The sequence below is a fragment of the Euleptes europaea genome, chromosome 7, assembly GCF_029931775.1.
Source record: "Euleptes europaea isolate rEulEur1 chromosome 7, rEulEur1.hap1, whole genome shotgun sequence".
Classification (NCBI taxonomy): Eukaryota; Metazoa; Chordata; class Lepidosauria; order Squamata; family Sphaerodactylidae; genus Euleptes; species Euleptes europaea.
In genome coordinates this window covers 58,614,398-58,631,213 of record NC_079318.1, presented here as the reverse complement: position 1 = coordinate 58,631,213, position 16,816 = coordinate 58,614,398, and the positions used below count along the sequence as shown (strand labels likewise).

At 41.1% G+C, this 16,816-nt stretch overlaps 1 protein-coding gene across 1 annotated transcript in view; it reads left to right on the top strand.

Annotated features, from left to right (window-relative positions):
- Positions 1–16,312, top strand: part of SRBD1 (S1 RNA binding domain 1) — a 158,515-nt gene extending 142,203 nt beyond the window's left edge. Inside the window, exons 17-20 of the mRNA XM_056853383.1 lie at positions 413–589; positions 2,433–2,585; positions 11,020–11,204; positions 16,014–16,312. Coding sequence (XP_056709361.1) covers positions 413–589; positions 2,433–2,585; positions 11,020–11,204; positions 16,014–16,303 — 805 coding nt within the window. The 3' untranslated portion in view covers positions 16,304–16,312. The remainder of the gene's footprint in view (positions 1–412; positions 590–2,432; positions 2,586–11,019; positions 11,205–16,013) is intronic.
- Positions 16,313–16,816: the final 504 nt, after the last annotated feature.

Sequence of the window (16,816 nt, the reverse complement as noted above, 5' to 3'; positions counted from 1 at the left end):
GCCCACTCATGATAGTTCTTGGATAGTTAATTGACTTGGCCACACAAAGCATACTCCAAAGTGGCCAGATCTTTTCTGCCCAGGAAAGGCTGCAGCTGGCTAACCAGTCAAACCTTGTAAAAGGCACCCTTGACCTGGATGGCCAAGGCTTGCCCAAACTCAGACGCTAAGCAAATTCGGCCCTGGTTAGGATTTGGATGAGATACCACCAAGGAAGTCCAGGGTAGCTATGCAGTGACAGGCAATAGCACACTACCTCTGAACATCTCTTGCCTTGAAAACCCTATGGGGACACCATAAGTCAACTGTGACTTGATGGCACTTTCCACCAACACATTAGGTTTTGCTTAATATTTGTATATATAATTTAATATTTGTATGGGGGGCATTTTCTTCCCTATCTGCTTCTTAGACACATTGCAGGACTGAATGCCACTAGAGCTAAAAATATAATTGAATGGCGGGAGAAGAATGGACCGTTTGTCAATCGAGAGCAGCTCAAGGATGTCAAAGGACTGGGTCCAAAGACCTTTCAGCAATGTGCTGGCTTTATAAGGATTAACCAGGAATATATTCGAACTTTCTGCAGGTAATGTATTAAGGTGTGATGAATGTGTACAAAGGACTGTGAGGTTATAGCTTTCTCACCTGTTTTTTTAGGGTAGTGTCAAATAAATGTAGAAGGTCAGTTGAAGGCAGATAAATTAGCAAAACATTTACTAACAGGATAGATATTTTCGGCCCCCACCCCTGGGTGTCTGGCTCCAAGTGAAAAGTAGAGAACACTCATGATTAGTTTGAAAATAGGTCACAAAACTACAGTGTTATTAGGTGCTGATGTAACTAGTTCAACGTGTGTGTTTGCACCTACCTGTAGGTAGATAGGATCTAGTTCCAGCTTTTATAAGGATCTGATTAGGGGGTGGGGTAGATAATTGTTATTTTTTTCCTTCTGTACTGAGAATTATCAGAGGTCTGCATTTCTAAAGTTTGATGTAGAATTTTTGTTTGCGCCACCATGTCCTTGCAATGCTATTTCGACTTTAGCTGTTACACATACCCTCTGGCAATTTAGGACTCTGTGTATATGGTCATATTGAACATCCTCATCTATTCTAGTGGTACAAACCCCAAGCAACAATTGAATTGTCAAACACTACTGTGACAGCAGCTGGAGCTTAGTCTGGAACTGAGCATAGAAACTCATTCCAAAGGCCAACTCATCCTTAGATAGAAAGGTACTTAGGAAGCCAGCCTCAGAGTATGCAGGATATATATTAATATACCCAGGAGCCTGCTGCACAACAGACAGATTTAGGGCTGTGTTATGAGGCCCATATCTATGTTTGAAGAGCAATGTGTGCTTTCTGTTCTGGAGAAAAGAGACAGCTATGAGGCTAGTACTAGGAAATGTGGCCCTCACACTACTACACATGTTTTTAATCTACAATCATATTCGCCAATCTAAGATTCAACTTTCATCTCAAATAAAGAGCAGCAAGATAAAGGCAGGCAGTGGCTGTACACCCATACCAGAGATAACAGAGCAAACACAGAGCTATTGTAGAATGAGCCCCGCCGCTAAGAACTTCTAGAAATGGTTGGCAGGACATGCCTGAGGATGTGCAAAAAACTTGTCTTACAATGAGTCTGTAAGGTGCATTCTGACTGGCAGTGGTTCTCTAATACAGGGGTCCTCAAACTACGGCCTGCGGGCTGGATCCGGCCCGTCAGGTTCCTGAACCCGGCCCCTTTAAAAAATTGCAGCCGCAAGTTTGTTTCTGGGGAGGAGGGGGGTAAAAAAGGGGGAGAAAAGCCCCCTCTGCTGTCTCAAAGCTGCCTCCTGCCCCCATCCGAGGCGGCGATCCACCAGCCTCCAGCCCCTCCAAAAAAAACCGACCTCGGGCCGGGGTGCGCAGCAGGGCGAAGTCAGTGGCCGCGGGGGCCTACGTCCGTCCCCGCCACCTGGGGGGCCGCCTCCGCCCTGTCCATGTTTGCTGAAGGAGGGGGGGAAGAAGGGGAAGGGAGGCAAGGCGAGCTCTCAAGACCTTTCACAAATGAGATGAACATGATAGTGACCATGTGGTGGATTCAGTAACTCCCTTCCAGGAAGGCTTCCTCTAATGACAGAAGACTTTTTCAAAAGAAGAGGTAATGGAAGGGAGTCATTGGACCCAATTTGGCTGTTGTAGAAGTCCACAAGGGGCTGACTTCTCAGATTTTCACTAACTATGACATTACTTTTAGTCAAAACTCCTTTATATTTACAGCGCAGTAGGTATAGAATTCTTAATTTTAAACTTGGGGTGAGCAAATTGTCCATGTATTAGCTCTGTTCTCTGAGACAGAGGAAAATATACATTTCAGGACATTCTTTTAATTACAGCCGTGTCTTTCTCCTTCTCATATATATATGTGATTTTGGATGTCAGTCAACAGGGAGAGCTTGTGGCTGGAGGTCATAAAGCAGTCACAAGTAAAAAACCAGGGAAGAAGAAAAGTAAAGTGGAAGCCAACATTGTTCAACAGCCAAATCCTTTGGATCAAACGTGCATCCACCCAGAATCGTATCATATTGCACAGAGGTAAGCAACCTTTGCATAGATGTACAGCTTGCTAATTTCATGACTGATCTAAAAAACAGTCCTTTTTCAAGGATACTGTGAAAACCTGGGAAGCAATCCATTGAGTTTTATACCATTTATACTGTAATGGTGGTAAATTCAGCAATTCCAGGTTATGATTCAACTCTTTGCTCAGCTTCCATTCTATCTCCCTTTAAAATTTATGAATGGATAGCATACCACAAACAGAAATAAGTATCAGGCAAAGAAACAGTCAATTTCATACACCTGAGAAACTATTTTAGGTAATCAGACCAAAGCAATAAGAGGCAATAAAAGCAACCAAGAGAATCATAAAAGTTAATAAAGAACTAGTAACAATAATTAATAGTAATGGTAAATTCATTGCTATTCTATCAATTAAAAAGTTAACACAAACAGTAAATACTAAAAACAAAGGCCCTAGAGAGCTGCTGTTCATTAGAGTATATATGCTGAGCTAAATGGTTTGACACAGTATATAGCAGTTTCATATTTTCCACGTTTTAACTATTTTCCCAGTGTTGAGACTTGATACAGTGTTGTACTCAATACAGTCTTCACTCCGCTAAAACATGCACGTTTATATTAATATTGCAATGTATACTCATACAAATCCTTGGGTTTAAGAAAAGATTTCTGCATGAGCACTTGCAAATCATTATATTTTCATGCAAATTTAGGGCTGTTTTTTTACATTTTTAAGGTCTTTGAAAAGCAGGTTGAGTTAGGAGATCATCCTCTGGCAGTACATAGATTGTGGACACACTATCCAGTTTGAATGGATTGCACTCAAAGAACTGCACTAGGAAAAAAACACTTCATTACATAGAAGTTGCCATGAGGTAATGGACTCAAATCTCCAGCTTGGGGTTCTTGCTAGAAAAGTACATGTTTCATTCTAGCCTTGCATTGGTCTTTTGGGTGGACCAATAATTGGACGTAAATGTGTGCAAAATGAAAATCCCAAAGAAAATGCTTATTAAGAGAGGATATTCAGCAGATTATGTTTATTATGTGGCCAAACTGCAACAACTGGTTTACAGATTATGTTCCATGTAGATTGATATTTTAGCAGTAGTGCCATGGTTTATAAAAAAAATATTTTGCACTGTGAATATGAAAATCTCCTTTTGCAAATAACACAGCTCCAAGCATCATTAATACCAGTTAATCTTGTTTCCTATGGCAATGTTCCCCACACTATCCTAAAGATGTATGCCGATGTCATATTCTGTGTTTGCAATAATGCTTGCTGCTGTAATGTTTTGTCAAATCCCTTATGTATCAACTGAAATGAAAGTGCACACTTTACTGATACAAAAGCATCACTAAATGGCATTTTAAATTTATTTGTCCTATGTCTACAGAATAATGGAGAATTGCTAATACAGGTTTATTTTTAGTAATCTTTACTAAATAAGCTAGCCGTACATGTAGCATCATGCAGTATGTTTTAGTGTCTCACAGATTTGTCTGTGGGGTTTAATCTGGAGGCCAATTCACATCACTTGATTTTGGAACCACTGGGTCAGGAAACTTGCGCTCCGATTTATAAGTCGCTTCCAGATGTTCAATTTGGGTATTCTGACAGTTGCTTAAAGCTTAACTTGATGAGTTTTCAAAAGACTGGTTGGATCTACCAGAGCATTTGTGTGTATGAAAGGATTTCTGCCCTCAGAGTGCAACTTTCTTGCCTCACCTGTACCACCCAAAATGCCCCCTGAAAGGAGGCTTTTGGGGCTGCAGTGGGAGGTGAGAAAGTCATGCTGGCCATAATTAGACAAGGAACAGAGAATAAAACTGCTGCCATCATACTGCCCTTATACAAATCTATGGTGAGACCACACTTGGAATAATGTGTAAAGTTCTGGTCCCCTCACCCAAAAATGGATGTTTCAGAGCTTGAAACGGTGCAGAAAAGAGCAACCAAAATGATCAGGGGGCTAAAGTAACTGCCCTGTGAGAATTGGTTAAAACGCTTAGAGTGTTTAGCTTAGAAAAAAGACAGGTAAAGGGAGACATGATAGAAGTCTATAAAATTATGCATGGTGTGGAGAGATTTGACAGGGAGAAGCATTTTTCCCTCTCTCATAATACTAGAACATGGGGTCATCTGCTGACGTTGAAGGGTCAGAGATTCAAAACAGATAAAAGGAAGTATTTTTTCACACCATGCATTGTGGAATTCCCTTCCCCGGGATGTGGTGATGGCTGCCAACTTGGAAAGCTTTAAGAGGGAAGTAGACATGTTCATGGAGGATTTGCTATCCATGGCTACTAGTAAAAATGGATACTAGTCATGATTCTCCAGGATCAGAGGAGCATGCCTATTATATTAGGTGCTGTGGAACACAGGCTGGATGCTGCTGTTGTCTTGTTTGTGGGCTTCCTAGAGGCACCTGGTTGGCCAATGTATGAACAGACTGCTGGACTTGATGGGCCTTGGTCTGATCCAGCATGGCTTTTCTTATGTTCTTATTGGTGGCAATCCTTCTGTCCATTGGAACACTTTGGTGGACTCAAGTCACATGTTTAAGCTGCAGATTCTGGGTTGTTTGGTTTTGTGGACAATTGTTTCTATTGTTTTGTTGTATTGGATAGTTGCTAATTTGTAGCTACAGTGTGACAGCATTGCTAGTAGTATATCATCTTGTATTTACCACTACAATTAATTGAATCTGTGCTACTAGAATGCTATTGCCTAGAACAGAGCAAAAATGTTAATGTCTGAATCAGCAAATAGTTCTTGCAGCAAACACTTCTGAACATGGTTACTACTACAGATATACAAACTTATATGCAGAATAAAAAACATGGTTTAATACATATTTTTGGAACTGTCTTAAAAAGTGTAACACAAGCTAGTCCTAGAACAACAGATTTTTGCTCTGTTGTGGTCCAGGCAATAGCATTCTAGTAACACAGATTAAATTAATTGTAGTAGTAAATACAATATGAGATATTACTAGTATATGCTGTCACACTGTAGTTACAAATTAGAAATAGCCCGATAAAGCAAAACAATAGAAAAAATTGTCCACAAAACCAGTTTGCTACAAGAACTGTTTGCTGTATCAGCCATTAACATTTTTGGAAGATCTAAAATTTACAGAAATTTCACTGAAATGAAAATGGTAAAATGTTCAACAAAATGGATGGCTCAAATTGAATTTGTTTTCTTATCTAAGCTTGAACTATGATAAATAATGGTTCAGAATAATGACATTTCTGAAAACCTGCAAGTATCCAAAATTTAATGAATATTAGTATTCCTAGATAAACTCTGCATGTTCAGAGCCTCAGAAATACACTGAATTATGAGGTCACATAACTATGAATGTCAGTCATCAACATTCAGTCTATTCAGCAGGGATTGCTAGCATTCACGCATGAATGCCAATATTCACCAGGTTTTGGTCATTTACCATTGGGCATTTATTTCATTTTTTTTCTTTAAAGAACACTTCTGCTTAATGTTTGCATTTTATAGTTTATAAGTTTGTTCGCCATTTAAAATATCAGTTTTTTTTACTTACAAATGAGTGCACAGAGAACGGCTAATAAGCTAGCAATTTGTTATTAGTAAGCATTTCCTAGGTTTTTACATACACAACTATAAATGCAATACATAAAAGAGGGATGCATGTTTATCTAGGCCCTATAATTTGCTCTCCAAATATAGCATACAGGAGATTGTTAACATTGTTAACATTCATGTGTCATATATATTATCACAATTGTTTTTAATGCAACAACAACGAAGAAGAAACTAATGATGGCAGAGAAGAAAGTTTCTTGTGATATGGTGTGTTTTTTCCCCCTTTCCTCTAGCATATATCTTTACATTCTGGCTCCATTTTTCCAAGACCTTGCAGTAACTCTGAGGATGTTTTTTTTCCCTAAATGCAAAAGCATTTCACTGTGTTCTTAGCAGTGACATTTAAAAATAGAGATGGTCAATATGCATTACCGCTGAGCTGGAGCTTTGTGTTTAATATTGATTTCTGTTCCAAGTGCCCTCCAAGCACGTTTATTTGGGTGAAAATGATCTATGAAATATGTAACCAGATTAAACAGCCTCCTTTTCAAGAAAAAATACATCTGCAATCACTAAGAATACTGTTGACATGGAAATGAGTGTTTTCCTTAAACCCGAATGAGGCTCTAAAAGGGAGCAAGAGAGCTGTAGCTGCGGCTTTGAAGATGGCTCCATGTGATTTATTTGATTAATTCCGGGGGTTGGTTTGATGTTTCTTAACTTTTTGCAGGGGTTCAGTCCTGGCAGGGTCTGGAAATGCAGCCTCATGGGGGGGGGGAGGGCTTTGCCATAACCCGCCATTGAGGCAAATAATAGTGCCATTCAAGCTACCATATGTCGAAGTGCTCAGCTACTGATGGCGATCCATCCACCTGCAGCTGCTGCTCAAGGCTCTGATCCCGGAAGGGCATGATTCAAGGGGTCGCCTGGTAAGCTGATCCACCATGTAGTGTGGGGCAGCTGCCAAAAACCCACCAAAGAACCCTGTCCTTTGCCAAGGGGGGTGGGGGACAGGCAAAGGACTGATCTTACAGTAGGGCTGAAAATGTCTTGCCTCTGGCAGTTTTCCTAAAAACCTTTCAGTGGATCTTTCCCCTTTGCATGACAGGGGGCATGGTGGAGAGAGGCCATGGCTCGTGCTCCCCCCGCACCTCTGGGGGGAGAGGCAATTGGTCGCACCCATAGTTGGCATCCTGAGTTGCTCTGGACCTATTGGGCATAGCTATGGGGGGGGGGCTTGATTTTTTAGTTCAGTTGGAACCTATGGGCTATGCCTTGTTCTTTGTTGATGTAATGTTCCTTCTCTGATGGGGGGCGTCCCCAGACTGAAAGGGCCCAGGGAGCTGACTAACTCCAGCCATGCCTGTAGAACTGCCCAGCACAACCATGCCGACACAGGGGCCTATGCTTCAGTTGAGCTGACTGGCAGCCACTAAGGAGGTGTGCTGGCACCTGAGAGCTGCTCAGCGATGCTGGGGGCCTGGGCCAGTGTAACTGGCCTTCATACCAACGTATCTTGGAGATAAGCCATCGTAAAAGCCCCTTCTCAGCTCTTCCTCAGGATTGCACTGCAAATGTGCATACTAGTTCATACGATTCTCCGATGTAAAGTGTTTTGAATATAAAAATCTGCTTAAAGCAAGTCCAGGTTTTTTGTTGGGATTTTTAATAAATTTTTGTATCATTTCTTGTGATCTGTATTATTCACACCATTGAACATTTTATGCAGAATTTGTTGTATAGATTTACATTTTCAATGTAGTTGTAATCATGAACAGTATTTTTTATTAATTTACAAAGATGATGGTGCATGTATAAAATATTAAGAATGAAATACGGCACTTGGAAGGTACTCAAAGTTCATTTCTCACCCTGGTACAATAAGTTCCAAGTTCAAGAATGTAAGGAAGTTTGTTTATAAACTTCCTGCAGAAAGGAGATGTTATTTAGACTGGTGGGTCAGAAGGGTGTCTGCTTGGAGGAGACTGTCATACTACATGTGCCATGTCAGTCAAACCACAGACAGCTGTTGCCTGTCACTACCATTCTCGTGCGAAATTGTCCATCACTTAATAACAAGATCCAGCCGTTCCCTTTTGGGAATTTAGTATGCATTGTCAGGATCCTTATACCAGTACTTAAAGTAACAAGAATGGGAAACAATGCAATTATTAGCATCCATCCATACTAGCTTTGCGAACAGACTTCTCAAAAACAAAAAGACGTCTTCTGACACCTTAACTATTTACTGATTTATTATGCTTTTCATAAGTGGATGAAGTGGACTAGAGACCACTTCATCTAATGCATGGTGCCCTTATTTGGCAAATAGATACATGCATTGACGTAAACTAGGGGGAAAGTAAACAGTGGGGTTAAAGTTTAATTAAATGGAAGAGGCACATCTGTAGCATTTCTATGCAGAGCTCAGCGTGGTGCAGTGGTTAAAAGTGGTGGTTTGGAGCGGTGGAGTCTGATCTGGAGAACTGGGTTTGATTCCCCACTCCTCCACATGAATGGCGGAGCCTAATCTGGAGAACTGGATTTGTTTCCCCACTCCTACACATGAAGCCAGCTGGGTGGCCTTGGGCAAGTTACAGCTCTGTTAGAGCTCCCTCAGCCCCACCTACCTGACAGGGTGTCTGTTGTGGGGAGGGAAAGGGAAGGTGATTGTAAGTCGGTTTGAGTCTCCCTTAAGTGGTAGAGAAAGTTGGCATATAAAAACCAACTCTTCTTCTCTTCTTGTACATAAGCTAAGCATAGTGATGATTCGCAACAACAGTGATAGATAACACAATTCTTCTAGACTTGTTCAGCAATTGGAACATCTGTAGTGTGGCAGGATTTGAGTAGAATTGTATTGAGTAGTAATGAGATGGATTTCATTAGGAAGCTTGAAACTGACTTAAAGTTGTTTTGTGGAAGAATGTTTTTTCCTTTTGAAAAACTTTATAGGGCACTTTTCAGCAATTGCAGTGTTGATGTACTGGTGAGCAGTAGAAGGTCTTGGCAGGCTGAAAAGTTCTGCTAGATTTTGAATTTGTCAAGATGCTGACATGTTTGTCCTCTGTGGGTTGCAGAAGGTTAGCAGACAACTACTCATATCACATTCAGTGGATGATACTAGGATTCAACAATCTTTAGGATTTGTTTTTATTAAGACTGTGCAAACCCACCAAGTACTCATAAAACAATGCAGGGAAGCTGAACAATCTGAAGGCCATTTTATTGCTTTATCTTGTGGAGAAAAATGGATTTTACTTGCCAACAGAATAATCACATTCTTGATACTATTTTTAATTTAAATAAATTAGTTCAATTTAAAAAGCTGAATACAAAACTTTACAAATCCATCTCCAGTTCTATAAACAAATAATATAAACATTATTAAGTTCAATTAGCCATGCTTGTCAAGAAAACATTCCATTTATCAAACGTATCCAATTTTTCCATGCAATATATACTATTTTATAATATAGGGCATCTCCATTAAATAATGACAGGTTTCAGTAGATAACATTTATTCTGGAATTGCACACTCTATTCTTAAGAGAAACGAATCCACATGAAGCCTGCTGGGTGACTTTAGGCCAGTCACTGTTCTCTCAGAACTCTCTCAGCCCCACCTACCTCACAGGTTGACTGTTGTGTGTGTGGGGGGGTGGTGATTGTAAACCACTTTGAGACTCCTTAAGGTAGAGAAAAGTGAGATATCAAAACCTTTTCTTTGTCTTCTAATTTCCATCTGCACACATATAAATGTGGTTGCATTGTTCTGTCTTCTCTACTGTAGATCTTCAAATGTTATCGTTATCTTTAGTTGTATATATTTTAATAAATAGTAGTATGGGGGGAGTTTTAGTAATTCACTTATTTTTGTACTGTTTTAATAACTTTAAAATGTGATGGTGTTCTTCAGTTCATTTTAATACTGTACTTTTTCAGTTTCTTATCAGTTGCTGCCCCATAATTTTATTAGCTTGTTATATTCTTGGAGCTAATATTAGCAAAACGTATTTTAAAGCTGGTGCTGGTTTCAGTTTTTTGTTTGTTGGTTGGTTTTTGTGAGCTATCTCAATAACCTTCTTGAAAGTGCAGCCTAGAGCTGTAATAATTATATAAGTAGTTAATTCAGAAGAAGAAGAAGAGTTGGTTTTTCTACCCTGCTTTTCTCTACAGTAAGGAGTAAGTGGCTTACAATTGCCTTCCTTCCTCCCCCCCCCCCATAACAGGCACCTGACTGGCCAAAGGGTCACCCAGCAGGCTTCATGTAGAAGAGTTGGGAATCAAATATTTTGGACTCTGCTGCTCTTAACTACTACATCATACCCTGATTCTGTTTTGCTTTGATCTTCAGTTGTTTCTTAGTATTCATAATGTGCTAAATCACTGAGCTAGAGTACCTGGAATACTATGGTCTGGTGCCTTCTCCTGCACAGTCATGATCGCCGGGCCTCTTTGTCTGCTAATGGTGTTATCAAGTGTACAGTCCACTGTCTTCTGGGAAACAGTCTTGAAGCCTAAGAGCAATTTGAAGACCACCCAGCTGTATATAGGGACTTTCCTTATTAAGATGTGAAAATTAAAAGCAGTTGGACATGGTGCTGGTCACAGAACTCCCTCATGGACTATTTGGCCGTAAAAACTGGCATGCTGTAACTGTTCAGGTCAGGTTAATTTCCCTCTAAAGTAACAGCCAGCACCAAAGATGGCTTCAAATAAAATGGGCTTCTAACTAAAAGATAAGACCATACAACCTCTGTGCTGAATACATGTTCATCCATGTCCCTCAAGTGTGAAAATTTTTGAATTGCTTTCCAAATATGTTATGTCTGATTTATAGTTTCTCCCCCTCCCTTTTATTTTACATATAAGGTTTTTGGATCTCATTGGAGGAAATGCCAACGAGATAGGAAAGTCAGAAATGCAGCAAAAAGTGAATGCAGTTATTGAAAGAGACGGGATAGAAGGACTAGCAAAAAGTCTGAATACAGCAGGACACACAGTGCAAATAATTATTGATGGACTGACTCAACCTGAAGGGTATGACATCCGGAAAGGTAGGTAGTTTGAGACTGTTGGTTTTATTATCTTCTATTTTCTGTTTTGCCTGTCTGGTTTAATTACTACCATGCCATGTTTGGATGGATGGCTGGGCTGACTCCCCTGAAGTTGTCTGGGAGAAGAAGATATTGTATTACTCAGTAGACAGGGTAGCAGGTGTTAGTTTTATAATTAAGAAGTTTGAACCCTGACTCCTCTAAAACCACACCAGAGAGGTCTCTACAGCTCTGGACAAATTGGAGCATCCTAGTAAGGTTCTGAAAGGTTTACCGTGCGATCCTCCCTTTTGCTTGTACTGTTTCAACCAGTCCAGTCTGAAGATAAAGTAGAAATATCCCCTCTTTGAATAAGTGGGAAAACTGAGGTTGAACTGAAAAGCAAACAATGAAGATGTTTCGTATAGAAATAGAATGTTCTGCTTTTGTGAAGTCCAAGTTGCATGATTTCTGGAGGTGAGATGAACTGGAGCCCATCCTGCAGTTTGCTGGAGAGTTTAGAGATAAGAAGCAATGCATCATTAGCTGTCTTTAAAGGACACACAAAGAGCTTTTAATGAGCTTAACAATACGATGCAATGAACTGCCTAATGCCTGTAGGTCCCAGGTTCAATCTCTGGCGTCTCCAGTTAAAGGGACCAGTAAGTGATATGAAAGACCTCTTCCTGAGACCCTGGAAGCCGCTGTTGGTCTGAGTAGACAATACTGACTTTGATGGACCAACGGTCTGATTCAGTATAAGACAGCTTCATGTGTTCATGTGTAAATGACATTGAAATGGAGATCATCTCTAGGTATCTTTAGGGGGTTGGCTTAGTGCAGTGTTTCCAGAATACATCATCATCATCATTCTTGGCATTTGCTTAGCACTGTCAAGGATTCAGAGTTCTTCACAGACATTATTTTGTTGCAGTGCTTACTAGGTAGATCAGTATTATTATCTCCACATTGCATGAAGGAGAATGAGGCTGACAGAGAAAGTAGCTTGCCTAAGGCCATGAGTTCACAGCTGAAGGAGCATTTAATCCTATGGGCATTTTTGCTGATGCAAGGGTGTCTCTGAGAAGTAATATGGGGAGTATGTTCTATATAACAGTGCAAGGTACAGTTTCCAAACCAAATGGTAAAAGGTACCACAAAAGCTACATGATCACTTAGGTACCTCCTCCCGCAAACAAAAAACTGCACCCCATTGACGTGGCTAATATGTCTTTGGGAATTAACAGGAGGGAGTGAAGCACATACTCTCAAAAAAGAGATGCAACGATACGCAGTCACAGCTCAAATAAAACAAGGTTTAACGAATTCTGTAGAATAACAAACAAATAAGCTCAAAATTAAATAACAATGCCTCAAAATACCCAACTGAATCCTCATTCAAGCACAACCAGACCTCAATAATGTTCTCCAACAATAATTACTAGATGCACAATTATGTAAAATCTATCCAGTTTGGTTGGTTGGTTTAAAAAAAGCTATTGGCATAACAGAATGTAGAAGAGTAAATTATTTGGGAGCTGCAGTGGCAGCAAGGAGAATTTATAAAAGTAATAGAAAACATACTTCATGATCTCTCTCACAAAAGTTTAATTATGCAATAGGTGGCACAGAAACTGAGTGGTTTTTTTTGCAGTGCAAATGTTTAACAGCTGATCATATACAAGGAGCAGATCAGGGGCGCAAAGCCACTTGGACATGCCAGGAATAGCAAAAAAGAGCCACTCGTAGAACATTTAAGCAGCTCTTGAGTCACTTTCTAAGCTCATCTCCGTTACAACCATTAAAGCCTGTTTATTTAGTGGGTTTTTTCCTGGAAAGTGCCTGCACTGCACAATGTAATATTGCAGGAAACTTAACTGCTTGGGAGTTGACTAATTAGGTGCATTCCTTCATTGGAAACTTTGATGTCATGCAGTCTGCTACTACTGCTATACTTGAATATGCAGGGTCCTTTTAAAAAAACTTTAGAAATGTTCCCCCTGATTTCAGGGGACACCACATATTTAAAGGAATGATAAATTTAAGAAAACAACAACATAAATGCATGCCTTCTGCTTGGAAATTGAACCTATCTCTGCTAGTGTATCAGGACGTGGGTGGCACACTGCTAAAAAATAACAAGCAGTTGGATAAAGTGAATGAATAGAGGGCCTCAAAAGCAGCCCTGTATTGAATCGTACAGATATATCATATGATTCAGAATTCCTTGGATTATACCATTTCAGAATGCTCTTGCGGGATCATGGGTTGGAACACACAACCCAATTAAAGAAAAATCTCCTTTTCTACAGAAAACTACATCAGAAAATTGGAAGCCAGAAACTACTACATCATATATCTAATTCTGAACCTGACCCCCATGTGGATAGAAAACCCAGAGAATGGAGATGGGTTCAGATAGGAGGCATTCTTCTACAAACCTGGGGGATCCTCCAGGTTTGAAGAAAAATGTGAAAACCCCCCCCAAAAGGAGTGGGTTTTAAATCCTCCCCAGAGAGGAATGTTGTCTGCGTAATTACAGACAACATGAAGAAGCATCCCCTTTGGGGTGGCTGTGGGACAGGCAGAGGAGCAGGAGCTGCCACCACCTAAGCTGGTCAGAGAGGAGAGGAGATCCAGAGCTGCTGCTACTTGCTGGGCTGGCAGGAAGAGGAGGGAGCTGGAGTTGCCACCACATGTGCCAGGCAAGCAACTACTGATCCTTGACAAGAGCACTCTTGGTTTGTCTAGCAATGCTGCCCTAAAAACATTCCTTGAATAAACTCAGGGAGATGGTTCCACTCGTTCTGGCTTGCATCCACTTTAAGAGACTAGTAATCATTTTAGGAGGTCTTCCTCTTTTTGGAGAATTATGTATTTGCCAACCATGGTGGTAGCCAACCAGCTCTGGCTCGGAACTTGGTGAGATGATTAGGTGTGTGTTCATTTGTTTATAATGTCGCCAGAGTACTTTAGGTGAATTGCCTGTTTATGTAGACCACAAGTGCTGGAATATAATTATGATTATACAGCTGCACTATGGAGCACCTGTAAATAGGGCACTGCACACACACCTCTAGAACAAATGAAGACTGTATTTTCTCGGTTACTTCAATGACCAACAGGTGACCTTGTTTTTACTGGTCCCACCAGTTTTGCTACACTTAGCTTTCCATGTAGCATAAGGCCCTTTGAGAAGCAAATCAAGAAGTTAGCATAATAACAGTCTGCTGTTAAGGAGGTTTTCAAACTTTCTGCCTTTACACATTGATTTGTCTGCCAATGTAGCCCCACATATCTGCTGTATATTGCATGTTGCAGAGGTTTCTGAAGCACATTTTAGCACAAGTGCTCAGTTCACATAGGGCAGTGATGGCGAACCTTTTAGAGACCGAGTGCCCAAACTGCAACCCAAAACCCACTTATTTATTGCCAAGTGCCAACACAGCTAGAAGTCCATATGGGGCTAGGGGTTGCCAGGTCCCTCTTTGCCACCTGCGGGAGGTTTTTGGGGGCGGAGCCTGAGGAGGGTGGGATTTGGGGAGGGACTTCAATGCCATAGAGTCCAATTGCCAAAGTGGCCATTTTCTCCAGGTGAACTGAAATAGCAGATCTCCTGCTATTACCTGAAGGTTGGCAACCCTGCATGGGCGGCCGAGCAGGGGAAGGAAAGCAACTGGAGCATAGCCCCCACCCCTTCAGTTTGGTTCTTTTCCCAACTGTTATCCCGGTCCAGCCCCGTCCCAGTTCCGCCTCTTCCAGTCCTCGGCAAAAGGTTCGTCATTGTCTTCACTTCCAGAGCACGCAGCTGGCGACTGCGGAGAAGGCACTGGGAAGGAGCCGGGAAGACACCGCTGGTCCCCAGCCTCCTCAGCCGGGGCAACGAACTCAGGCGAACTCTGTGCTGGGGCGATGGCGCGCGTGCCCACAGAGAAGGCTCTGAGTGCCACCTCTGGCACACGTGCCATAGGTTCGCCACCACTGACATAGGTTGTTGAGCTCATTGCCAGCCACTCTGAACTGTTGGTGTGCCCCAGAACAATGGCCTTCAACTGTTTCCAGACCTACCTTTACCTCCATCCTACAACACAACTGCTTTTTTTTTTTTACCAAAATGTTCTTTCTTCCCCATATTTTCTCCTGTTCCCATTTCCTCCAGAATGGTCTTTGCCTGCTCTTTCTCTCTTTTTATATTTTATAGAAATGTATAAATACAGCGCACAGAAGGAATGGCAGAAAGACCTGCACAATCTTAAATATGCTAATACAAAACAAATTAATATCTTTCTCCTTCTTGAAAAATCTTCAACACCAAAAGTGGCATAGATGTCACTGATGCAGTCCACCTGCAGTTGTAGCTAATACCACTTGTGGGTCCCATCTCATTGGTTGAAGACTACTGTAAATCCACCCAGCATATTCTACAGCTGTACATTGCAGGAAATGGTGGCTGTCTTTTGGCCTACGTTTTCCTGGAACACTTGAAGGCCACTGCTATATTATGTCCTCTATTCTTAATGGCAAGGTGAACAAACCTGAGGGATTAAGAGTATGTTTTAATGTATTTGTTTAAAACATGTTATTGCTATTTTTTATGTTATCCATAATGCAATGCTTCTCTTTATAATGGGTTGGAGACTGCATAACAAGTCTGTGTGCGGGAGGTGGGGTGTATGATTTGAGCCTGTTACCCCCTCCCAGAGCAGACATTTTGGTGGGTTACTTTTGGGGCTGCAGGGAGGGAGGGGGGAAATCTTGGAAGAACCGATGTCTCCCTTATTTTCAAAGCGAGAGCGTAGGTTTTTATTCATTCTTCTCTTTTCATAACAGACTTTGAGAAACCTGATTTCAAGAGGAGCATTGTCTGTCTTGAAGACTTAAGCATTGGGACTGTTTTGACAGGAAGAGTTGAGAACGCTACTCTCTTTGGAGTTTTTGTTGACGTTGGAGTTGGTAGGGCAGGACTGATTCCAATTCGGAGCATAACAGAAGACAAGCTTTCGAAAGTAAAGAAAAGAAGGAGCCTCAGTTTGGGCCCAGGTGAAAAAGTGGAAGTTAAAGTGCGTGAAGTTGACATCCCACGCTCCAGAATAACATTGGACCTCATACGTGTTTTATGATCTGTTTGTTAGTAGCTTGCCTTTTACACGTTCTCTAAGAGCAGAGTGCAGCTAAAAGGTAATGTCCAGTTTAGAATTCTGGCAGCCCCTGCTCCTGCAGAAGCGCGCTGTCTGCCAACAAGCTCACAATCGAAATTATGTGGATGCTCCAATAGTGTGAACAGTTGTGAAATGGGTGAGGGTTATTTGTGTGGTCACTGTGATCCGTGCAGCTGTGTTAATTCTTGTCCAAACTGCGATGACTGAACAAGCCAAAGTGACTCTATTCATAGAGACACCCATCCATAAAAAAAGTCACAACTGTCAATGAAGGTTGTTTAAGACATTTGTAATATGTGGGTCTGAGTGAGGGATTTAGTAATATACCTTCCCATGTATGATTCCCCCTCCCTCCACGTTTTCAGCTACATAACAGGATGCTGTTTTTTTTTCCAGTTTATGTCAATTAATGGGACCGAGGTTTTCATTAAGGGGCAAAACATGAACCATTGGTTTGTTTAAAAAACATTTTAT